The 24,757-nt window shown below is 50.8% G+C and overlaps 2 protein-coding genes across 3 annotated transcripts in view; one reads left to right on the top strand and one right to left on the bottom strand.

The window, feature by feature from the left end:
• Window positions 1-955: 955 nt before the first annotated feature.
• NR2E3 (nuclear receptor subfamily 2 group E member 3) lies at window positions 956-4,854 on the top strand. Its single transcript, XM_075043996.1, has 8 exons — window positions 956-1,013; window positions 2,190-2,340; window positions 3,227-3,330; window positions 3,423-3,677; window positions 3,762-3,943; window positions 4,208-4,439; window positions 4,537-4,642; window positions 4,722-4,854. The coding sequence occupies exons 1-8, from the start codon at window positions 956-958 to the stop codon at window positions 4,852-4,854; spliced, it is 1,221 nt and encodes a 406-aa protein (XP_074900097.1).
• Window positions 4,855-7,455: 2,601 nt separating this feature from the next.
• Window positions 7,456-24,757, bottom strand: part of MYO9A (myosin IXA) — a 191,141-nt gene continuing 173,839 nt past the window's right edge. For both annotated transcript variants that reach the window (XM_075045734.1, XM_075045735.1), the window contains exons 29-43: window positions 24,353-24,510; window positions 23,537-23,760; window positions 22,972-23,088; window positions 22,098-22,286; window positions 21,021-21,068; window positions 20,215-20,326; window positions 19,257-19,318; window positions 16,813-17,005; window positions 16,116-16,244; window positions 15,656-15,761; window positions 15,053-15,184; window positions 13,823-13,946; window positions 10,604-10,806; window positions 10,254-10,396; window positions 7,456-9,807 (exon numbers count right to left, since the gene is read on the bottom strand). In XM_075045734.1, coding sequence (XP_074901835.1) covers window positions 9,332-9,807; window positions 10,254-10,396; window positions 10,604-10,806; window positions 13,823-13,946; window positions 15,053-15,184; window positions 15,656-15,761; window positions 16,116-16,244; window positions 16,813-17,005; window positions 19,257-19,318; window positions 20,215-20,326; window positions 21,021-21,068; window positions 22,098-22,286; window positions 22,972-23,088; window positions 23,537-23,760; window positions 24,353-24,510 — 2,416 coding nt within the window. In that variant the 3' untranslated portion in view covers window positions 7,456-9,331. The remainder of the gene's footprint in view (window positions 9,808-10,253; window positions 10,397-10,603; window positions 10,807-13,822; window positions 13,947-15,052; window positions 15,185-15,655; window positions 15,762-16,115; window positions 16,245-16,812; window positions 17,006-19,256; window positions 19,319-20,214; window positions 20,327-21,020; window positions 21,069-22,097; window positions 22,287-22,971; window positions 23,089-23,536; window positions 23,761-24,352; window positions 24,511-24,757) is intronic.

Genomic DNA, 24,757 nt, shown 5'->3' with positions numbered 1-24,757 from the left:
ACCCGTCCCCTGGGACGCCTCTGCTGGGACCACAGACGGCAGCAAGACCCCCAGGACCACAGGCTGAGCCCCCCCCGGGAAGGGACGCAGTGAACTGGGGGCCCCTGGCCGCAGCCTGGCCCATCCCTGGGGACGACCTGGGCCGGGTGACGGTGGCCACCCGCCATCCCCCTGAGCTGGGCGGGGGGGGGGGTTTAGCGGCTAAAGCCCTCAAATCCCAAATTGTGCTGCTCTGTCATGACGAGGGTTTAGCGGCGGTTGCGTAACCCCCAGGGGCCACCTGGCCCCCACCCGCTGCCGTGTCAGCAGCCGGGAGGGGAAAATGAGGCACAGGGGGGCCCACCGAGCACCCCTCCCTCCCCTCGCCATCAGGGCTGGTAATTAATTACTTGGGGTCAGGGAAATTACCCCCCCTTAATTACCACTTTTCGTTATTCCCCTCTAACCGCCTTAGCGAAGGGCTTATGCGCTTATAGGACCTGGTGGGTCCCAAGGGGGGGGGGGCGACACATATGGGGGTTCCGACCCCACGCTCCATCTCCCACCTCCGCCGCAATCTCAGCCTCGCAATGCTGGGGGGGGCGGCCCACGCGGTGGCAGGGTGACACCCCCACGATGGCCCACGGCAGCGCGCGGGGGGGGGGGCGTGGGGGGTGGCTTGGGTGTCGCGGGGTTTAGGGTTACAGGGCTGGGGCTCAGCACCTTTTTAATTCTTCATTGCGTGGCTGATTGATCCCCCCCCCCCGCCCCGCGCAGACACTAAAGATTAAGAGGGTGACAAAGAGGCGGCTGCTTACACAGCGCCCGCCGCTAAGCTGCCTTGAAGAGAGCAAGGCGAGAGCCCCGCTGCCCACAGAGCTGCTGGAGCACCCACCGCCTCGCCAGACCTCGGGGCACCCACCGTGGTGGATCCGGAGGGAGGGGAGAGGGAGAGGTTGGGAACGCCGGGTACGGGATGGCTGCGTCACCGGCGGGGTCAGTGGTGAGCGCTGGACTGGACGATAGCCCCACGGGTAAGAGGTGGTGTTCTGCTCGAGTGGGTGAGACACGGTGGGACCGCGGTCGCCGGTGGGGTCTTTCTCTGGGATGGCTGGGTCTCCACTGGGGTTATGCTCCAAGATGCCTGGAGGTCTTCGTCATGGTTCTCTGGGATACTTGGGGTCCCCGTCATGGTCCACCTCCAAGATGCCTGGGGTCCCCCATCGTAGTTTTTCTCCAAGATGCCCAGAGTCCCCATCATGGCCTTCTCCTGGATGCCTTCAGTTCCCACCGTGGTCCTTCTCCAGGCTACTTGGGGATTCCCATCATGATCCGGCTCCAAGACACCCAGTATCCCCATCATGGTTCTTCTCTGGGATCTTTGGGGTCCCCATCATGGTTCTTCTGCAAGACACCCAGGGTCCCCATCGTGATCCTTCTCCAGAATGGCTGGGGTCCCTCTCACAGTCCTTCGGGATGCCCAGGGTCCCCACTGTGGTCCTTCTCCATGATACCTGGCGTCCCCCTCGTGGTCCTTCTTCTGGATACCGGGGGTCCTCAGCTATCACACTTCTCCAAGATGCTGAGGGTCCCCATTGTGGTCCTTCTCTGAGCCAGGATGCCTGTAGTCCCCAACTCCAACCCTCTCCATGATGCCCATCGTCCTTATCACGGTCCTTCTCCAGGATCCCCAGCTACTGCCCTTTCTCCAGGATGCTTGCAATCCCCAGCCACAACCCTCTCCTGGATGCCCTTGGTCCCTGGCCCTTCTCCAGGGTCCCCACAGTCCCCTGCTGTGACTGTTCCCTGGGATGCCCATAGCCCCTTGCTGGGATGCCCAGTATCCCCAGCCGTGGCCCTTCTCCAGGACCACTCCGGTCCCAGGTTGTGGCCCTTCTCTGGGATGCCTGGAGTCCCCTAACTGGGACGCCTGGTGTCCCCATTCCTAGGGACACCATTTCAATCCCCTCCCCTTTTTTTTAAAAAAAAAATCCCATGAGAGCTCATCCCACAGCATCCCGGGTGCTGGGGCGTGGGGGGATGCCGAACCCTGTGTGCAATCCCTGGAGTCCCCGAGGTGTCCCCATTTGTGTCCCTGGGCTGGACCAGCGGATGCTGGGGGGGGGGGGGGGCAGCAGGGACTGGTGGGAGGAACGAGGGATATCGGGGTGTCCCAAGTCACCCCAAATGTGGCGGCTTCACTCCTGCAGGGCTGAGCCCGGCTCCTGGCAAGGCGCTGAGCCCCGTGCTGCTGTGCAAGGTGTGTGGGGACACCAGCAGCGGGAAGCACTACGGCATCTACGCCTGCAACGGCTGCAGCGGCTTCTTCAAGCGCAGCGTCCGCAGGAAGCTCATCTACAGGTGGGGATGGGGATGGGGGGGGGGTTCCTGCGGGGCACAGAGTGGGGGCATGGGCAGCCAGCAGGGCAGGGATACAGGAGATGGACACCCAGTGGGGTAGGGACCCACGGGATGGACACCCAGCGGGGCAAGGGCCCAGGGGGAAGGACACCCAGTAGGGTAGGGACCCCAGGGCATGGACACCCGGTGGGGCAGAGAGAGGTGGGGGTCCAGGGGTCGGACACCCGGCAGGGACCAGGGAGACAGACACCCACTAGGGTAGGGACCAGGGGACCTGAAGCCAGTGGGAGAGGGGCCCTGGTGATGGAGACTGAATGGGAGAGGGACAAAATGGGGTTGGACAGCCGGTGGGGTAGGGACCAGCGGGACCTGAACCCAGTGGGACAAGGGGATGGGCACCCAGCAGGGCAGGGACTAGCGGACAGGCACCCAGTGGGGCAGGGACCCCAGGGGATGGACACTCAGTGGGGCAGGGACTGGGGGGACATGAACCCAGTGGGACAGGGACCATGGGGGATGGACACCCAGCAGAGCAGGGACCCCAGGGGATGGGCACCCAGAGGGGCAGGGACCGGGGCGGGGGGTCCAGGGTACCCTCATGAGACCGGGACACCCATCAAGGCAGGGTGGTCACTGGGACGGGGCACCCGTGGAGGGAGGACAGGGCACCCGCTGGGGACAGGGCATTCATTGGGACAGGGTGCCTGGCAGGACCGGGCACCCGTTGGGTGGAGGACACCCGTTGAGGGGAGGACAAGACACCCAACAGGGACAAAACACCCCCAGGACTTGCCACCCACGGGGGCAGGACACCCCTAGGGGACAGGACCCTCCGGGATCAGGGGCCACCCCAGGGGCTGCAGCTGGGTGCCACCTCTCCCCATAGGTGCCAGGCGGGGACGGGGCTGTGCCCGGTGGACAAGGCACACCGCAACCAGTGCCAGGCCTGCCGGCTCAAGAAGTGCCTGCAAGCCGGCATGAACAAGGACGGTGAGACGAGTGGGGGGGGGGGCGACGCACAGTGATGGACGGCGGGGGATGACAGCAGGGTGGCCGGCCCTGATGTCACCGTGTCCCCGCAGCCGTGCAGAACGAGCGCCAGCCCCGCAGCACGGCCCAGGTCCGGCTGGACAGCATCGAACTGGATGCCGAGCTGCCCCCTGAGCACGTGGCCACCACCCACGAGGTCCCCCCGACCCCCTGCCCAGCTCCCCGCGGTCCCGGTGCCACCGTCGCCGTCACCCCAGGTCCCCGCGTGCCCACACCGCCCACCAACCACCGCTTCATGGCCAGCCTGATGACGGCCGAGACCTGCGCCAAGCTAGAGCCTGAGGACGGTGGGTGGCCGTCGGTGGGGAGGGGACGGGTGGGGGTTGTCCCCATGGTGTGGTGACCACCGGCGTCCTCTTCCGTCCCTGCAGCCGATGAGACAGTGGACGTGACGGGCAGCGAGCCGGAGCGGGCGGGCGGCGAGTACCAGGTGGCACCGTACCCGGCGGCCAGCCCCGAAAACGTCTATGAGACCTCTGCACGTCTCCTCTTCATGGCTGTGAAATGGGCCAAAAACCTGCCTGTCTTCTCCAACCTGCCCTTCCGTGACCAGGTGGGGTTGGGGACCCCTGTTGGGGCATTGGGGACCCCACTATGGGGCAACGGGGACCCCCAAAAAATGTAGGCAACCAGTGGAATGGGGATGGTTGAGCACCCCCACAACATTCACCGCAGGGTCTTGGGGACGTCCGTCTGTGTGTGTCATTGTCCGTCCCCCCCGAAGATGCTCTTCAGCCCAACCAGCTGCGGTGGCTGCAGGTGCTGGAGGCTTTGGGGGTGACGGGGGTTTTGGGGGGCTCTCCCCGCCTCTCCCCAGGTGATCCTGCTGGAAGAAGCGTGGAGCGAGCTGTTCCTGCTCTGTGCCATCCAGTGGTCCATGCCCCTGGAGAGCTGCCCGCTGCTGGCTGTCCCCGAACTGGCCGCCGGCAAACTGCTGCCGGCCGCCCTGGACGTCCGAGCGCTGCAGGAGACCCTCAGCCGCTTCAAGGCGTTGTCTGTTGACCCCACTGAATTCGCCTGCATGAAGGCCGTGGTGCTCTTCAAACCAGGTGAGGGGACCCACCAGCACCTGCCGCTGCCCATCCCTGCGTCGTGTCGTCCCGTTCCCCCCCCCCCCCAAATTCCATCACCCCCTCGTCCCTGCAGAGACCCGCGGCCTGAAGGACCCCGAGCAGGTGGAGAACCTGCAGGACCAGTCGCAGGTGATGCTGGGGCAGCACAACCGTTCGCACTACCCCGGGCAACCCGTCAGGTACTGCTGTCCCCACGGCCCCATGGGTGACACCGGGGGGGACGACACAGCCACCCATGGCCGCCGTCCTGTCCCCCAGGTTTGGGAAGCTGCTGCTGCTCCTCCCGGCGCTGCGCTTCATCTCCTCTGAGCGCGTGGAGCTGCTCTTCTTCCGCCGGACCATTGGCAACACCCCCATGGAGAAGCTGCTGTGTGACATGTTCAAGAACTGACTCCCCCCGCCCCCCCCACCCCATGTCACCTTGTTTGTCACCTTGCACCGGCACCCCGTCACCCCCCACCCCGGGTCTCCTCACCCCAGGATGCTGCGGGGTGTGATGATGCCCATGGTCCCATCTCCACGGTGGTGGCCAGGACTACGGGATGCTGCCGGCAGCTGGGACACGGGGCCAGCTTCACCGGGGACAGCCGGTGGCAGGGGGACGTCCCCAAGTGAGTGCCAGATGCACCGGGAGCACCTCATCGGGGCGGGTGCCTCGATGGGTGCCACCGTCCCAAACGCTGGAGGAACCCACGCCCCCAGGCGAGGTGCCCCTGCTGTGGCGCTGGCACCCACGGGGACCCGCTGCCACCCAGAGGTGACACTCGCTCAGGGGTGACGCCAGCCTGGGGTACGTGACACGAGACCAAGGGCGACACCGGCCGCGGGGGTGACGGCCATCCTGGTGTTGATACCAGCCTAGGGGGGATGTTGGCTGGGGTGACGCCCGCCCAGGGTGACCCCAGCCCAGGGGTGACACCAGCCCAGGGTGACGCTTGGCCAGGGGTGACACCAGTCCAGGGGTGACAGTGACCGGGGGTGACAATGACCGGGGTGACCCCCGCCCAGGGGTGACCCTGGCTGGAGAGGGTGACGCCATCCGGGGCCCCACCAGCTGCAATCACTGCCCCTCACTCACCGGGCGTGGGGTCCCCCCCCCCGCCCGCCCCGCAACTTCAGCTCTGTGATCCCAGGGGACACGCGGCGACAGACCCTTGTCCCTGTGTCCCGGGGGGATCCTGCTCTCTTCCCACCCCCCAGTTTTATACTCCAAATAAAGAGGGCTTTTGCAACCAGCCTCGTCGCGCCGCTGACTCGGGGTGCCCGTCCTCGGATGGGGGTGGCTGAATATTAATAATCTGAATATAAATAAAAAAAGGTAAAAAAGTAAATAATCTGAAGAAAAATAAATTGAAAATAAATTATCATAATATAAATAAACTAAATATAAGTAAGATGAATATAAATAATCGGAATTAAATAATTGGAATGTAAATAAGATTAATAGAAATAATGTGAATATAAAGAAAATAAAAGAAAATGAAAATAAAGAAAATGAAAATAAATAAACTGAATATAAATTGAAAATAAATTATCTGAATAGAAATAACCTGAATTAAATAATCTTTACAGAAATAGAATGACAATAAATAATCTGAAGAGAAATAAATGTAAAATAAATTATCTGAATAGAAGTAAGATAAATATAATCCGATTATGATTAATAATAATCTGAATTAAATAATCTGACTAATCTGAATATAAATAACATGAAAAGAAATAATCCGAAATAATCCGGAGGGAGCCGGAAGCACAGAGTGCGACCCCAGGGGCGGCGGGGGTAAGGGGAGCCACCATGACAACCCCCCCCCAGCATCAAACACAGCACCCAGCACCAGGCGCTCCTCGTTACAGCTCTTTAATTAGCGCGGGATCAGGGGGTTGCCAAGCCGCTTTGTACAGCCACGGGGAGGGTTTGAGGAAAAAAATCCACAAATTGATACACACCATGGTCTGATGGCAGAAGGAAAAAAAAACTAACCCCAAAAGGCAACAGTAATTTGGGGGTCAACAAGCGGCAGCGTCCCCTGGCTGCGGGGCACCAGAAATTCTTCGCCTTTATAGAATTACATTTTTATTTCTCTTTTTTTTTTTTCCTTTTTTAAACAATTTCTAGCGCGGATGACACAGGATAATATATCCTTTTACAATACAGACTTTGTTTTTAATTTACACGCAGCAGACTTATAAATTACTTAAAAAAATTTCCATTAAAAATAATAATAATTAACAGCACGCAGCCCCTCTCCTTTCCAGTAGTAAGTACATTCACGCCGCTCCGGAAAGCCCCATTTTTTTGGCCCCCAATCCAGCCCTTTGCCGGAGGGAGGGCTGGGAAGGAGCTGTGGGAGGTGTCGGGGGGACGCGCCGGCCGGGGACCCTGGAACAGCCCATTTCCAGCCCCCTCCCCCACCCCCAACCCTTGGGGGTCCGTCCGGCGCTGACTGCTAGCTTAGCTCCTGCTGGGATTTTATATATATATATGTATATATCTCTTTTATAATTTTTTCTTTATATATATATATATACACACACACGCACAAATATATATATAAAGAAATATATTTTCTCTATGTATTCCACATATATTCTATACATTTATATATATAAAGAACTAGAGATAAAATACATAAACATATTCTTTATATATGCTATATATATTTCTTTGACACATTTCTTTATATAGAGAAACATACTCTCTATAGAAAGAAATATAAAAATATATATAAAGAAACGTATATATATTTCTTTATAGGTATAGAAGAAATACATAAAAATATAAAGAAATATATATTCTTTATATATAGTATATTTCTTTTATATATATTTATATATAAATATATAAAAATATATAAAGAAATATATATCATTTATATATAGTATATATATCCCATATATATTTCTTTATATATATAAATATGTATTATATATAAAAGAAATATAAAATAAAGAAACATTTATTCTTTACATATATTCTTTTATATATATTCTTCTTTACACAGAGAATATATATTCTTTTATATATATTTTTCTTTATATATAGAATATATATTCTTTTAAATACATTTCCTTTATATATATATATAAAATGTATATATATATAAGGGAAATATATACATATATCAAAAGAAATATACATATATATATATTTGGAGGCGCTGCCTAAGCCAGGTCCGCCGTCCCTGCTGCTCTTGTGCCACCAGGGCGAGAAAACCAAGGATGAGGATGGAGCGCCTTCCACCCGCCCTTGGGGACCTCCTCGCCCGGAGCCTGCCAACTTTGAGGGGAATTCCTGGGATTTTAGCTAAAGAGGCTCTAAAATGGCTGATTTTGGCGCAGAGCACTGGGGATGCTCCTGCTATTTCCAGCTCCAGGGAGGGGGGAGGTTGGGGTGGCTCCCCAGGGGCTTTCGCTTTCGTGGCCACCACCCGCCTTCCCAGCGCATCCCAGGTTGGTCCCAAAATCCTTATTTTCCCGTCTGGGAATGGTAAAATCCCATGTTCCCAGGTGGATGGGGGATGACTGACTTGGTCTCGCTCTGCTCCCGGGATGCAGCGCCAAGGCGGATGCTGTTCCCGTGCCCCCGCTCTCCTTGCGGCATCTATCGTTTTCCCCCGTTGAAGGAAAAAAAAAAAAAAAAAAAAAAGAAAACCCAATAAATAAACCATTTCTTGAAAGAAATGGCCCTTTGGGCAGGGGGAGAGGGGACTGAAGGGCGGCTCAGCTAAACCCAGGGATGTGGGGATGCCTGGCAAAACACAAAATACTCAGGAAAACTCAAATTTTCAGTATTTTTTCTCCCTTTTTGGTGGCGTTTCGGGAAAGGACAAGCCTCAACCTGCGACACCCAGCCCATCTGAAAGGATGGATCCAGCCTTTATTAATCTAATTAGTACCCCGGGCCTCCTAATTTTGCCTTTCCAGAGGTTTTCCAGTACCCGGAGCTTCTCTGGGCGCCACCGAGGGTGAGAATGATGATGATACGGGAGGGATTAAAAGCTGAGTCATTTAGCTAGCGTTGCTAATTAGTCCTATCGTGGGCACCGCTTTTAAATCGTGCTAATTACTCCTCCAGGGATTTCTTGTTCAAAATAAAACTCAATGTATAAAGCAAGGTGGTAGTGGCAAGTGATGGACGGTGACACTGGCAGTGACACCGGCAGGACAGCTCAGCCCATCGCTTCCCTCCTCCCCGGCCAAAAAATAATAATAATTAAAAAAAAGTTCTGTCTGGGGAAAAATATTTAAAAAAAATAATAAAAATATATATATTTACAACAGACTCCAGTAACCGGCATATAAACAAATATAGCTTCAAGTAGTCCTTGATTATTATTATTATTATTTTTTAATACTGATGGTCTCCAAAAAAAAAAAGGAAAGGTGGTTAGGTCACATTAAAAAATAAAAAAAAAAAAGGTGATTTTTGGCAGATTTTAACGCTTTTCCATGCGCTTGGCGTTGGCGTGGATGAGGTGGTTAAAGCGCAGAGGGCTTGGCTGGCTGGAGTGGAGCCGGCGCCGGCTTGGGATGCTCCTGCGGGATTTTTAGGCTTGGTTTTCTCCCACTGAAGGGTGACGGCGATTCGGCACAAGGATTTGGCAGGGCGATGCTCTGAGACGTAGGATGCTCCGAGGGGAAAGGCGCAGGAGTTGGCCAGTGCCCCTCCATCCTCGGTCTAACCCCCCTCCTCTGAAGGTCTCGACCCCTCCCAAACCATTAAGGCCACCGTTAAAACCATCCCCCACCGGCCTTTTTAATTAAGAATTCATCCTCCTGGTGTTAACGAGGCAGCTGTCCGGAGCACTGCCGGTGCTGCTGACGGGGAGGATGCTCTGGTGCGCGACGCGTCCCCAGAGTGGAGCATCTCAGACCATGAACTCGTTGCTCCCCAGGAGGACAAGGGGTTGGGCAGTGGCACAGTCGGCCTCGGGGTTTCTCTTGCGTCCGCCCCCCGTCCCCCCATCCGGGGGCTCTTTGGTTTTCGGGGGGGAAGTTTTGACACTCTTCAGTTTCTGTTTGCCTTTCTCCGGGTTGAACGTCCCACGGGTGGTGAACTGAGGTCGGTCCTCGGGATAACGGAGAGGTCCCACGAAGCCCTCGGGGCTTGCCCGGCTTTCGGGGGGCTCGCCGGACCCCCCCGCTCGGTAGAAAGGCGATTTGGAGTACATCTGGAAGCGCTTCCGGGGCAGGTGGGGCAAGCAGGAGGTGGACGATTGGGAGGAGGAGGAGACGGAGGCGTCGGCTGGGTCCGCCGGGTCCGGCCGTGTCCTGGGGTGCCTTCGCAGCCGGCTTGGCCCCTCCACCTTGGTGGGGCGCAGGGAAGTAAGTGCTACGCTTCTCTCTGCGGGGGGGAGGAAGGACCACCGGATGATTAACACCCCAAAACCACCCAGCATCCCGGTGCCGCTCCCCAGCGACACGTGCCATGAAGCCAGGAGAATGTTCCCAGCACCTTGCTGGAGGTAGCGTCACCCGCGCTGATGCGGCAGAGCTGGAGGAATGCTCGCCTTCCCCCCCAAAACCTGGGTCCTACACCACCCACCCCCCAGGTCCATGTGTTTTAACCTTTAACCTCCCTCTTTACACCCATTTAAATTGCTGGCTTTAAATTTCCTGTGGGCAGGAAAAAACAAATAATCTCCCCTCCTCCAAGCTATAGAAAAACCTCATCAACCTCATCCAGTTGAAGATGGTCCGGCTCGTTGCAGGGGGTTGGACCAAATGATGTTTCAAGGTCCCTTCCACCCCAAACCATCCTGCGATAAACCCAAGAACACCTGGATTTACCCGAGCGATCGGAGATGGCTCCTTCGGAGTCAAAGTTCAAATTTTCAGAGCTGTCGGCAGTGCCAATGGAGGCTTCGGACTCGAGGGTTTCGTCGTCGGAGGCACGGGGCTCCAGTGTCAGCATCTCAAACGTCAGCTCCTCCCTGCCAAAACCAACCCAGTTCCACTGACCCAATGGGACCAAAAAGGTGGGGAGGAGAAGAAAGGGATACACATACACCAAGAGATCATGGAGGGATGAAGTCCTCCAGGTCACCCTGTGAGCAGCGTGTCAACCATATGCCGTCAAGCGACGTCCATAGGTAACCTTATAGCTAGGGGACGTGGCTTGAGCCCTCGGCCAGACTCACTTTTCCTTCTGCAGGCTCTCGATCTGCTCGGTCAGCACCTTCTCCTCCTGCTGCATGGCCACTTGCTGCTGCTCTGTCACCTCCATCTCCATGGCTTCCTCACTGCTCATGGTCTCCTCGGGGACATCCGTCACAGAGGGCAAGCGTACGGCAACAGGAGACGTTGGGCTGGGGTAGGCGCCGCGTCGCACGCGTCCTTTGCCCTGAAGAGAGACAACAGTGTCACCACCACCAGCCAAGGTGATTTTGCAAACATCTCAGGTGCCAACCACACTGCTCTCCCAAGGAGCAAAGAAGACGGCCCCAGCCATCGGTCCTCAGTGTGCTACCGGCAGTCTCACCCAGGACCCTCCAAAATCTCACCCCAGGCTGGGAGAGGTACCAGAAGGACTCAACATGTTGGAAGGGGTGAGGATGGAGGTGGTGAGGATGGCACTGATGGACCAGCTACCAGCTGATGGACCAAGTGCAACTTGGACTTCCAAGCAAGCCCAGCTGGTGGCAGGATGGGTTTCCGCAAAGGCCACAACCCATGAGACGGGAAGCTTGACCTGTCAGATGGTCGTGTTGGCTTTGGGTGGGAGCATCACCAGGGCTTTGATTTCAGGGCAGCCAGCTCCTGCTTTATCGTTAGATCGTGTCTCACATCTTTTTCTCACCCACCCTCAGTATTTCCTGAGCATTGCAGGGGTCTCCACTGACTCCTTTGGCAAACGGTAACTCACACCTAATCACGTTGTCTGTGCTCTGATCTCATGTACATGAGATCCAGAAACCAAGATCACCTCCAACGGTCCATTATAAGACAATAAATGTTCAATTTTGTGCTCACGGTTAAACAGGGAGATTTAATGCAGCTCTGAAGAACGATCTATTTTTTTTAATATTAAAACTGACAATGAAAAAGGACTCAAACAGGGGGTAGTATGTATGGAGGAATATTATATGTGCAGCTCTTTTAATCTTTTGAGGACCAGCTCTACAGATCTGCCTCGTGGAATAGAAGAAAAAGATGGATTTGGGGGGATGAGGGACACCATGGACATTAAAAAGCTTTTTTCTTAACTGTTATCATAACCAGACACATCTTATCTTCTAAATTCAAGATCCTGAACTGACCAGGACTTAGGAGACATTGACCAGCCTGAGTCGTGCCCATCACTTGCTGCCCTCCTCCTGACAACCATCACCCAGGATGAACCTACATCTCCTTGTGGTTGAAGAGCTTGTTGCAATGTAGCTTTTCGCCCTGTAAGACTATTTAAACCCTGCAGCTGGGGCATCCCCGGGTCTTCCTGATAACCTGTGCACCCAGAGCGGGTTTGCAGGGTAAAGGAGCCTCCCTTTTTGCCTTTAAAAGTGAGATTTGCTTCATTTTACCCCCTTCATCTTTTAACATCACATCTCAGAGACCTTTCTTCAGCAGCAAAACCACTCCTGCACCCCAGTGTTCCTCTGATGACACCTTCTCATGTGGTCTCTGGAGCTGAAATGCAGCTACCTGAATCCTATTAGTCAAAACCCCTGAGATCCCAAAGATCCCACTGGCTCGTGGACGTAGGCCCCTGTAAAATGGCATGCTTGCAAAACAGCATCAGGGGAGCAGAGCTCAAATTTTGCTCTTCTCCATCTCCTGACCCCTGTGGATGCTGAAGGATGGGGAGAAGCATCATGGGCTGAACCCGGTAGGAAGGCAAACAGCCCCACGAGCATCCCCAAACACCTGCAGACGCTTTTCTTGCCTGTCACGGTTTCACTGAGAACTTAAACTCAAGCTGGGATGAAGTTGGGGAATACAGGGGTTGCTAGACCCCTCCCAATTCAAACCTGGGTGTCCTGACCTTCTGTTCAAGGTGGTGGTGGTGCTCCTCCTCCAAGAAGGTGGAGGAGACCTTCGGATGCCTCGTGGCCTCTGAGGCATCCGAGCTGGGGGTTTTATCAACCATCTTGAGATACAGCAGCACTGCGAAAGCAACTTGATGCTGAAATTCACCCTGAGTGAGCAGAAATTGGTGTGGGAAGGGAAGGAATGAGTCAAGCAAAGCAAAGCAAAGCAGAGGGAAGCACAGCATGGAAAAAGAAAATAAAACAGGAAAAAAAGAAGTTGGAAAGGGAAAAAGGGTGGAAAGCGGTTTTTTGAGGAGCTGCGTGCAGGGATAGCCGAGTGCTGGCTGTCCCAAACTCCTGCCGCTCGGGGGACCTGCAGGAGAAACGGTGGCCCTGAGGAGTGACACCCGCTTGGGGACCGGACGGGCGACGTCACGGACAATGGCCAGTGGGACGAGGCTGGAATGAGCGGCGGTGACACACAACGGAGGGACGCGGCGGCTGGCGCAGAGTGCGCTGCAGTTAATACATACCGGGATTGAACTGCGGGTTATGCTCATAAATCTAACTGCAATTAGTACGGGTTTCTGGATTAGAGAGGAGATGAAAAGGAAAGCAGAAGGTTAGAGTGCACATGCCGTCGCCCCTCCAAAAAACCCGTTTTTGTTCATTTTTATGGGTTTTTTTTTTTTTGAACTGGGATGAATGGGGCAGCTCTCCAGCACCAGCCCCACAACCTTGGGCAGCCCCTGCTTGGATTTCATCCCCAAAAAAGCAGGAGCAATGTGTTCCTGAGGACCACAGCGGGCAGGTCCAAGCAGAAGGGTCACTTGGCTCCTTAGCCCAAGCCTGGGATGACCGCGCTGCGCCAAGTCTGTCCCTCTCCTGCAGCCCAACAAGCCAAGCACAGCGTGCATCTGCAGCCTGCCGGCCCCCCCGAAAGCATGGAAGCTCAATGAGATGGGTTTGAGGCTCCCAAAAAGGCAGTGTGGGAGGAGGAAGAGCCTTTGCAGAGCTCATTTTGGGTTCAAATAATGTGATTGAGCCCAAAAAAGGATGGTCCAGGTCTCGCATGGGGCGATGTCGAGCCAGTCAGTGAAAGGCTTGACTCAACCTAGGACCAAACAAGTTCAAAAGAAGGTGGAAACATTGATCAGGACCATCTGAGCTGGAGTGACCACGTTTCCACAGACCGTTCCCACCTCCTTGTGCTTTGGTATGACTTCCTGCAAAGGTGAGGAGCCACCATGGGGCTGAAGGTCCCTGTCCTGGGGGAGACGGTGTGGGAGGTTGCGAGGGGTTTGGGAGGCTGGGATAAGCAGAAGATAAAGTAGGGTTGCTTCAGGGGCAAGGAGAGGGCAGGAGGGGACAGAGATGTCTTTGGCATCTCACCATAGATCTGCGGATCAAGGAGAGGCGGCTCTTCGCTTTGTTCTCTGCAAACTCCAGGCTGTTGATGTCCTTGAGACGAGCCTTGTATTTGTTCATCTGCTCGATGACGATTAATTCTACGCAACTAAGGGGGGAAAAAACCCAAAAGACGACAAAATGGGAGGAGGAAACGATTTGATCTAAGCTGTTTCTGTCTTGCCTGAAGATCTGCCCTGATGGAAAGGCATGGAGGGAGAAAGCTCCAGCTGGAAACCAAAGGGTTGTGGAAATTCCCCTAAAAAGAGTGATAACGGCTATGGATGGATTGAGGAACTCGGACTAGAGAAATTAAAGGCCTCCAAGGATCCCACCAGAGAAATTTCCCCCCATTAGAAGAGGAATCAAGGAAATATAAACCCAGGGAAGGCAGGTTGCTTCCAACTTTCTTGCACACAGTAATGCTGCAGCAAGCTTCTTTAGCTGAGCTGACTGTTTAATGCTGTCAGGAGTGTGTTTGGGGAAAAAAAAAAAATCCTTTCCACATAATAAAATTAGAGGATGTGCTATACCTAAAGTCCAAGGGAGAAGCTACAAAGAAATCCTGTTGAAGGACAAGTGCTCCTACCAGCTGTATCTCCACGCATGTTCTGGTCTTCAACAATTGTAATATTTACTGGAGGCAAGATCTCCTCTTTCAGAAGCCCAGCCCTTCACTGGATGGTTTCCAATTATTATCGTCTCCATTATTTATTTTTAAGTCTATTTAATATGAACCAGAGTGAATTTGGGCAAGCGCTTCACTTTTTCTCTGTAAAACCTTTGCAAATGTGTCAAATAACTTAAAGAAAACTAAGCACGCAATATTATTATTGCTGCAGACCAAACAAGCTCACCTCCTCAAATAAAAAAGACAAAATTAAGTAAGAATAAAGATCTGCTTGCCATAAATGGGATTAACTATAAAACCATGTCAGCAAAAGCTCCACCTTTTCCTGCTGAGATGTGTCAGGCAGGAGTGCAAGTTGATCTGCTCTTGTGGATCCTTCATCACTTAAAAATCCCCGTTCAGCAACCTCTTGGTGATTGAGAGAATGTGAAACATCTTCATGAAGATGCATTCAATATATGTTTATAATTTCCATCCTAAAGCTCTCTATTCTTGAGCCCTTTGACTGTACTAAGCGTTATCAAGATGCAAGTGGTGACATGGTAATGGTTATGGAGCTGGATCATCCAGCACCACGTTCTTACGTGGTTGTTTTACTGATGTCCTGAACACTCTGCAGTGGGTCCGTCGTATCAGGGCAGCGGAGGATACAGGGAGCAAAGACAATGGCCAAGGCATTAGCTGACATGCGATTGGTCTCTTCTTGGAGGGCAATCCTAAAAAAAATAGGGATTAAGAGAGAAGTCAGAGGTGAAGGCACCTCCACATGGCCATGGATGAATAGAGGAGACGACATTTCTGCAGTGCAATCTCACTCTGCTAGCAAGCACGCTGTTCTGCCCTCGTCTTTGTTCTGCTCGATGGAGAAAGCCAAACCTGAAGGCATCTCAGGTGTACCCAAGGCAGGCAAACAACCAGCATTTTCCACCCAAAAAACCTGTCCCTGCAGTGGTGAGAGGCACCATGGACCCGCAGGCACCACGAGTGACCAGAGCACTGCGGAGGTTGCTCATCAATACAAGCATCATTTGGAGAAAACAGCTCTGGGGCCACCTCCTAGGAGACATGATGGACCCGAAAGCTCTTCCCTTTCCCTTGCCCACCTGCTTTCAGTCTCAGTTATTTTGGTACAAAGGATGCCTGATCATCCTCCTCTTGCCTGAAGCTGAAGCCCTGGCCCAACGTACCTCACCAGGTGGAAGATAAGACGCTCCAAGGTGCTGAGGTGGGTGCGGGAGAGCTGGTCAATGACCGAATACACTCCCCGCACTGTCTCCTTCCTCTCCTGGAGGCCTAGAGAGAAAGGACAATCATTTAGGGGTGGCTTCTACTTCTTCCTCCTATTTAAAATGATACCATCTTAACACTTACTTTTACTACTTAAAAGATGGATCTTCTGGCTAATGGTTTGGGCTGAAATCTGCTGAACCACGACGCAAACGCATGCCACCAAAGGCAAGACCAAACTGCCTGTGGCTTTGTGTAAAAAAACCCCTTATAGCCAAAAAATCAGACTTTGAAACCAGGTAAATATAATTTGGCAAAACCAGCTGGTTTGGGCCCAAAGAGTAAATAAAAAGTTCAGCACTAAAAGCAGCCACTGTTTCCCTCTGCCAAGGGAATGGGATAGTGAAGGAGGCTTCTTACCCATTGCCCGTAGAAACTCCTCGTAGAGCTCAAAGGTCATGAGAGGGTTGGGCAGATCTCGGAGCCACTGCTTGAACACACTGGCGATGACGTGGATGTTATAGTCGTCTAAATTCACATTATCAATGTCTGGGTTTGGCAGCAGATTGAGGAAAAAGAAAAAAATCCAAGAGGCAACAGTCAATATGAAGCTGTTAGTGAAGCCAGGGGGTTGGACTAGATGACCTTTAAAGGTCCCTTCCAACCCAAACCATTTTATGATAAGCTACTTCTCTACAATAGAAAGTGTTCATGTGCTACCCTGAACCCACATTGCGTTTAACGGCAAGAAATCCAGCACCTGATTTCAGCTCCACATGTTAAAATTAGAGAGAAATGCATTTTCCAGGGCATGTAATCCTAGGTGGGACCAGGATTTCTTTTCTTGCTAGCATTGATTGCTATGGTGTAAGTAAGGCAGAGTTTTCCCTCAACTAGAATGACTTTTTTCATGTATTGCAAACAAAAAGCATGAGTTGGTGACTTGAGGTTTGGTTGGAGATACAAAAGCATCACTTGCACAGCCTGCAGTCGGGGAAGGCAGGACCACCCCCTTGTTTTGCCCTGATGAAGCATCCCACCTTCCTTACATCCAACCTTGCTGTTGCAGATTTTTCTCCCCATGTGTGGTTTTTTTTTTTTTTTCCCATCCTTTTACCTGTATCGAGTCCTTGCCGCAGCTCCTTGATCTTGTTGGTGGACCCTGATTTTCTGTAAATGCCCTCTGTGTACAGCCCGTGCATTTCGATGTAGTTGATGAGCTTCTCCACCAGCACCGGCACTGCTCGCTCCTCGCTGGTTAACCGGGAGAGCTCCACGCCAAACTGCCGAGATGAGAGCTCGGGGTCATACTGAAGAGGAGAAGGAAAAAAAGGGTTTTAAAATCCTTCTGGGAAGCAATGCTGGTGCAGTGCTGGGATCTGACTGCTATTCAGACTTCTTCAGCTGATCCAGGTGACGTGCAAGTCAGTCTAATGAAGAAGGACAGGACAGCCAGCAATGTACATCTTGTAATGCTAAATCGGTCTCTGGAGATACACCTGAAGTCATAAAAGTTTGGATTTTCTTTCTTTAACCACCCTGCTGTGGTTAGATTCTCAGCCTGGCAGAGCCAACACAGCTGGGCATGGTGGTCCACCACATCCTGCCCCTCTGGCACCGTCTCCCTGGATGATTTCACTACCCAAAGAGGATGCACGAAGCTGAACAGGTAAATCCAAGTCTTGGGTACTTAGATCAACTCGTAGCACTTGCAATTACAAAATGTCTGTGAACAAACATGATGCCAAAATAAGAGAATGAAAAAAACCCATCTACATCTGCCAGGAAAGACCCTTTTGGCAGCTGCAAATGCTCACTGGAGATCTGATATCTGGCAAATTCAATTGTGAACAAAGTCCTCCTGCATGGGAGATTCTGGGTGGAAAAGTCAAAAGACCTAATAAAATTCTGACACAAATGTCCAGCCCCAGCAAAGGGAACATGAGGTGGCACACCCTGCAACCCAGCCATCAGCAAGATGGTGGTGACCATGACCCAGGTCCCAGCTCCCCTTATAACCACTCCTGTGTCTTTGTTTTTCCCATTCAGTGTCATCCTTTCATCGACCACCTTGTCAACCTTATGAGATGATGTGGGGAAGATGCCCATGCTGTTCCATGCTCCAGCGAAAAAAAACACCCCAGGAACATATGGTCTCAGCTACCAGTTGAAATTCATCACCTGTTGTTCAACCAGCCTGCTTGGCTGCTAAAACCATCAGCAAATGCAATGCCACAAACCCCATGTGCTACTTTACTCAAATCAAGTAGCTCTGAGATGAGGACCAAGCATGGACGAAAGCAATTCTATGGCCATCAAGACAGAAGAGTTTGGCGTTTGCTCAAGTTCACCATAGATCTGGAGAAACAGATCCAGACTGGGACAAGGCTAACCGTTACAAAATCAGCCATTGCCAGAAAATAAAAACTTCTTTCTCAAAGCATAATACATGGTTTGTGGCTCCCTGTCACTGAAAACAACCCTAAAAATGTTAATCCACCAAGCACTGACAAGCCAGAGCCTTCCTAGAGAAGGACCTCCAACTGCCCAAGTGGAAAGCTACTGTGGAGACATGGTGAACTCGCTTCCTTGAGTACAGCACAAAAACTTCCTTGTGCAGAGAAACCCCAAGAAATGAGAAGGCTCCAAGCATCTCTCAACTTCTCTGAAAAAAATAATCAGAGATGTCATTAAACTTCCCAGATTTTAGAGCAGAAACTCATAAGAGGCATTCCCAGCTTTTGCAGAAATGCTGCCAGAAAGGGAAAGAGTGCAGCAAAAATACTATATATATTCAAAATACAAATATATTCAAACATATATATCTTCAATGTATATATTCAGATTATTTCTTGGGAAAAACGTAATCATGCAGCTTTACAGAGGCTGTTCTTCCTTGAGAAGCGTCCCAGGGAGCTGCTAAAGCTTTGCACACATTACTATCCTGGCTGTATTATCCTTCTTTTGGGCACAAAATAAACTATTTAAAAGAAAACCCAAGAAATCTTGATGATTCATTGTTAGCTGGGGTGACCTGCTGCATTAATTCACTGTCCTTCATACCCTTAAACCCGGCAAACAATATTTAATTCCCCTCTAAGGAGGATGGTGAGTCCTTGAGCATCCTCCACCCACCCTTCCTCACTCAGCTGTAGTGCTGCTGCTGTTTGGGGACCGCAGCATAAGCCTGAGCAGGGACCAGTGGGGTTAAGAATAACCCATATTTCCAAGAATAACCCCACATTTCCAAGTCCTTAAAAGCTATAAAATGAGGCAGCTTTCTATTATTCAGTGTGGTTACAAGGCAGGGAACACCACTACCATACCAGCTGCATGACTGGGCAGATATATAGTGATGCATTGCTGCTTTACTCCCAAAATACATGCAAACACCAAAGCACTGGTTGGAGAGACCTCCAGGGATCTCTGGTCCAAGCTCCTGCCTGAAGGATGGTTATTGCCAACATTATACCAAGTTCTGTGCCTAATGTTTTTTTATACAAGCTTGGGATCACTGTCTGAAACGTATTTAATGAAAGAAAAAGAATGAGAGACATTTACCTTTTTGGAGCACTTGGTTGTGGTTTTAAGACAGCACTTCTTGTGACAAGCATATTTACATACTGCAATGAAGAAAAAGAGTATTTAATAATCCAAAAAGTCAGATTGCTGGAGAAATATGAATTAATATGAAACAAGTAGCTCCTCTCAGGACTAAGCAGCTCAAAAGCACATTGAATTTGCAGTTTCCAGGGGTCAAGTCTGTATTAGAGCCACTCAAACCAAAAAAAATGAAGCCTTTAATTTTAAAGGTCCCATATTTAAGTCCCTGAAACATTAAAAAAACCCTGATAGATCAACTGGGAAAGTAATCCATGAGTCACTCTGAGCTATCAGACATGGATACCCTCAAAGAGGTTGGAAATAGCACCTAATTTGTATTCTTCCTGCACTGGACATCAGCCTGAAATACCCCAGGGTTGATACTTTCAACCTAATCACAGAAATGTTGGAAAACCCAAAGCATGGATCAACCTCTCCCATTGGTCCTCTTCCATTTTCCCGATCTCCCCAAAAATTGATGTGCCTGGAGGTCAAATATGCTAAGCCAAATGAATTTGCTATGGTCACGAGACCCACAGGCATGCTCAAGGCTGAAGCCGTAGGGCATGTTTGCCATATCCAATTCTACTGTCCTTCTTACCATGACATTTAAATACAGTTTGACCATATGGGATGACCATATGACCTTACAGGATAAGATGTGTAATGCAAAGCTCCCATGCACAAAACTAACTGTACCACGAGGACTGGAAGGACTGCAAAGACTGCTGGGATGGACTTAACTAGTTGACTTCAGAAACCCTTAAGATCTGTCTCAAAAGCTCTTTTAATGTTAAAAAACCCAAATTATTTGAGAGTGGGGTTGCAGGAAACAGCAGCAAACACCTTTCAAAATCCCCAAACTCATCACTGTCAAACATACACATGAAAAAAAGACCAAAGAGTGTGTGCTTACATTTACAAACAGAAGCCCTGTCCATTATCCAGATCAAGGAAGAACAATATTCACAGTAGGTAGGGATGCTGTACTGGGTTGCCTTAAAGATGTGACCGTTGTGCTCTTCCACCTGAGACAATAAAGGTTGGGTGGTGAGAAAAAGGAGATGGGTGCTTAGCCTGCTGCAAAATGAGGAGATGAACATGGTCAGCTGTCCAACTTTTAGTTGTTATTTGCTGTTTTTGTTTCCTTTTCAGCCCAATAACCCCATAGGCAACCCAAACAAACATCTAGCGGGTACGGGAACCAAACAATCATGCAAGCAGGTTAGAAACTGCGTTTGACTGAGGTTGGCTGGTCAGCTTCTCCATGTTAAGAAGGTCTTCTATGCATCCATGGCCCCTTTTTGCTCTGCACCTGCATCAATCCTAGTACTATCATATCCTTTAGGAAAAAAGGAGATGTAATCTCCTACATTTCTGACATTAGAGATTTAAAACACACACCATAAGTTCATGCAGAAACCCAGAACAACACTTTCTGTTTTGCTCTCAGTTCTTCTATAATAACTCTTGACATTACGTTTACTGCCTCGACTGATGTGGGACATGTTTTCAGAGAACAACCTACAGCGATCCTTGATCAAGCAAACCAAATCCACCTTGTCCATCTTTCTAGCACGTCCTTTCACGGCTGCACATTCATTACAGTGTCATGTTCAGATCTTAGCATAGGACCTGTCATGAGCAGGTCTCTTATCGCTCATCAGTCTGGCCACAAGGACATTAATTTTTTAATGCACAGGCACAGAGTGCTCAACTCACCACATCAACTTCCTTTTTTCTTCTCTTTTTTCGTTCTGTTTTTGGCACCTGGTATTAAAAAGATATTTAAGCATATTTATGGGCAATTTCTCCAGCTAAACTGTGCAGAGGGCTTGAATCTAATGTTGCCCACTGCTTTCCAGCCCCCGCCTCCAGTGGACCTGTAGCCCCAGGATAGTCACTCTAGAAAACTCTCCTACAGATCACTCTGTTTTCAGAAATCCCCTGGACAACTGTCCCCATCTTCAGCTCGGAGTTGAGTCTAGCTGCTGCTCTAGCTCCAAGTCCAGCAGCAGTGACCTAAAGCTCTCCCATCTCATGCAAGACACCCAAGGAGAACGTGGCACAGCACTGCAGCTGGAGCTTATGCTCAGCCTGCTCCAAAGAAAACCTGCCTGGAGAGGAGCTTGGGGAGGACTTGGAGCAGAAGAGCCAGAAGATGGGATATTTGTAGAATAAACACCATCTCCCAAGTCCAGCCTGAGGTGCCATGGTTGTCCTCACAGACAACACAGAGTAGAGAGTGAGAAGATCAGGTTTGTGAAGGGCACACTGCAAGCTCTGACTGCTCTAAAAACTGTACCTAGATCCTGAGGACAGCCACTGCCCATGTCCCCTTCTTCTGCAACCCAACTGATGGTGAAGTGTGTGGTCACTTGGGAAGAGGTCAAGAGACTAGGAAAGCTTGTATCTTTTTCTCTTTCCCTCAAAGATTAGAAAAACCACCCCAAACCAAAAAAGAAGCACCAGGAGCTGCCTTTCCAACCATCCACAGCTGGTTGCAGCTTTGTCCTGGAGACAACATCTATATGTTGGCATTGGCCAAGGCCCAGCTCAGCCCAGATGTGAACTGGGGTTTGCTGAGCCCAGTGAAACACAACCAATGAATCACGCCTTGTGTGCCAGCTTATGTTGTCCACCTCAGCTTGAAGCAGAAGAGAAGATGACAGAGGTTCCCATGTGTCTACAGAGAGCACAATCCCATGGAAAAACAGTTCCCATGTGCCTACAGAGAGCACAACCCCACGGAAAGAGAGTTCCCAAACCTTCAAGGGGCTTATGAAAAGCGCCAACTACCTTCACGGCGGTGTAGTCCAGGGGTTTGTACTCTATCATATATTCATCCAGGAAGACTTTGAAGGTATTGACCCAGACTTTAACTGGAGACTCACTCCAGTCCCTCTGCTCAAGCCTCATGGTCTTCTCCAGAATCTGCTCGAATAAGGCGTAGAGGTCCTTATAGCGGATGCTTTTCCCATCATCCATCTTTTAAGGAAACAGAAGCAAAAAGAAAAACGATTTTTATACACTCCAGACTGCCTATTCTGCTCCAGACAATTATTTCAGCCTGACCGGCTTCCAACCGCTCAGGGGAAGTCCAAGTATGATTAAAAGAAGGAAAAAAGGATCATCTAATAGAGTTGTTTCATGACCTTTGGCAGGGTGGCTTCTCAGTGCGCAGAGCAGGAGGATGTTAAGTGTCAGCTCAAGCCTTAGAGGGAACTTTTCGTACAGTCTGAGCAATAAAATAGCTTTTTTTGATCACTGTGATCATAACCCATAGCAATCATTGCTCAGATTGAGAAGTAGCAGAAAAGCAGAGCTCCACATTGCTCAGATTCCTTCACCACTCGCAAATGTAACGCAAAGGTTTCCAGGCACTTCGGGTGGCAAATAGGAGTTTATTGACTTACTGTCATCTCCCATTTGACTGGGAGCAAAGCTGTAACAAGGAGACCAGATATCTCCCTTCAATGTATATTGAGAGCTGGCTAATGAGGAAGAATCCAAATTTACAGCTCACAAGACTAAATACAATGGAAGAGCATCCATCCTTTGGGACGAACAGACCAGGAATGGAAGGCTTGGCAGCATCTCCACCACCAGCAAGACCCAGAGTATCTTGTTTCTCCTGGTGGTGGAAGATCTCACCCATCATCCGGTCACTTACTGCCAACGCCGAGGAGTAAAAGCTGAAGATGTTTTGTCGGAATTCCTTCAGCGCTTTCTTGAACACGACATCCACCAGTGTGTCCTTCTTGCTGTCCTCGTTATCCAGTTCATTCATCTGGCAAACCAAAGCAGTTTATGCACCCATACCACTTTCGCTGCAGCAGAACACCAAGTGAGATGAAGCAGCACTAACAAGCAGCTGCTCCACCATGGGCAGACTATGTTAATAATGATTACAAGGTAGTTTCTCCTGCATGCAGACTAGAAACATGGGCATTTCCCTGCAGCCTTCAACTCCTGCCCTCCTAGGTCACCCATTTCTGATGCAACCAGGGGCAGCTCAAAGCAATGGAAGAACTGAAGCTGCTGTGTTCATGCAGAATGACCACACAGTGCATGCACAGCTTGCCCATCTTTTCTCCCAAGCCTGCCCTGGGGCATACTGTGCACCCTTAGATGAATTACTAGTATTGCTACTGCTGCCTGTGGGATAATTTTGTTGCCTCTGTCTGCTCTTCGAACTCTCTGAATGATTTAGCTGGATCAATGAGGACAGGACTTACCTTTTTCAGGAGAAATTCATCCATACTCTTCAAGTCGCTAGCACTGGTTATGATCTGCAGTGAGTCGTTCTGCCACTGCACAGGCTCCAGAGCCACGTTGCTGATCTTGACACTGCGCTTGCGTTTCACTTTGGGAGAGGGCTCCTTGTTCTCCTTAAACTCCCGACGGTAGATACCAGACAGCTCGGGACTCCGTGGGGGGGTCAGGTGGTGGGGACCCAACTCTATGGGTGATAATTAAAATGGGGGAAGAGACTGAAGAGCAGATAAAAAATAATTCTGCCACTAAAACAGGGAGATGGGCATCAGAATAAACTTGTGGAGGAGAAAAGCACTGTGTGGTACTCATAGGAAAATTAAATGTTATTTCTCCTTCGGTCTTTTCCTCCTTCAAGAGGGGAAACACCTGTCCATGTCCAGATGGCTGCCAGGAGGATTAGCGACATGGAATTCCCTGAGACCCATTCTGCATCCCACCCTCTAACCTACTTGCCACTGTTTTGGGTTGACGCTGTCCATGAATTCAAAAGATGTGAACGAGCATGGACATTTGATTTGTGCAGCTTCCCAACCTGTTTTCCCACAGCAGCCTCAGCTAGACCACACGATCGTACACAATACTCCCATTTACAGATACCCTAACCCTATAGATAAGCCAACCTTCCTTGGTTCTATATCTTTACCCAAACCTCTATATATTGGGCTACGCTTGGTTGTAGCATAAAGCCAGATTTACACTAGCTTTTCCCTCTGCCGTGAGAGCGAACAATTTCTCTGCTCCTTACAACACCAGCACCATGCCACCTCACCACTTACCTTCGCCAAGCTGCAAGCCAGATATCACCTCCCTGCCAGGGGCTTCTTGCTCTGCGTACAGCTCCAGCAGCTCAGACTGGGTAGCAAGCTTCTCCCGTTGGGTTTTCTTCTCACCCTGCTTTCCCTTTGCCCAGAACCTCATCTTGGCTCGCTGAGGCCTGGAAATAAGTCATGGAAAGAGGAACAGCCTTAACTACAAAAATGGCCTTCTACCCAAAACTACCGCGAATCTCCTGGACCTTCATGGTGTTTGAGGAGGAATTAAATCCACACTACTTCTACCAGGGAAACCAGGCTACTCGTTCTCAGGAAGGGCAAGAAACTCAAGTTTCATGCAAGCAATTGGGTGGTTTGGGATGGGATGTCTAGCCCACGTCATCGAAACTTTATCGCGATGTGAGCAGG

The sequence above is a fragment of the Buteo buteo genome, chromosome 13, assembly GCF_964188355.1.
Source record: "Buteo buteo chromosome 13, bButBut1.hap1.1, whole genome shotgun sequence".
In the NCBI taxonomy this organism is placed as follows: domain Eukaryota; kingdom Metazoa; phylum Chordata; class Aves; order Accipitriformes; family Accipitridae; genus Buteo; species Buteo buteo.
The sequence above is the reverse complement of the archived record's forward strand: the minus strand, read 5'-3'. Positions and strand labels throughout refer to the sequence as shown.

What these genes read in the sequence shown, in the direction of transcription:
- NR2E3 (XM_075043996.1), top strand. Translation starts at nt 956, where the DNA reads ATGGCTGCGTCACCGGCGGGGTCAGTGGTGAGCGCTGGACTGGACGAT. An exon ending in CGCAGGAAGCTCATCTACAG is followed by an intron (nt 2,341 to 3,226) that starts GTGGGGATGGGG and finishes CTCTCCCCATAG; the next exon opens with GTGCCAGGCGGGGACGGGGC. An exon ending in AGCCGGCATGAACAAGGACG is followed by an intron (nt 3,331 to 3,422) that starts GTGAGACGAGTG and finishes GTGTCCCCGCAG; the next exon opens with CCGTGCAGAACGAGCGCCAG.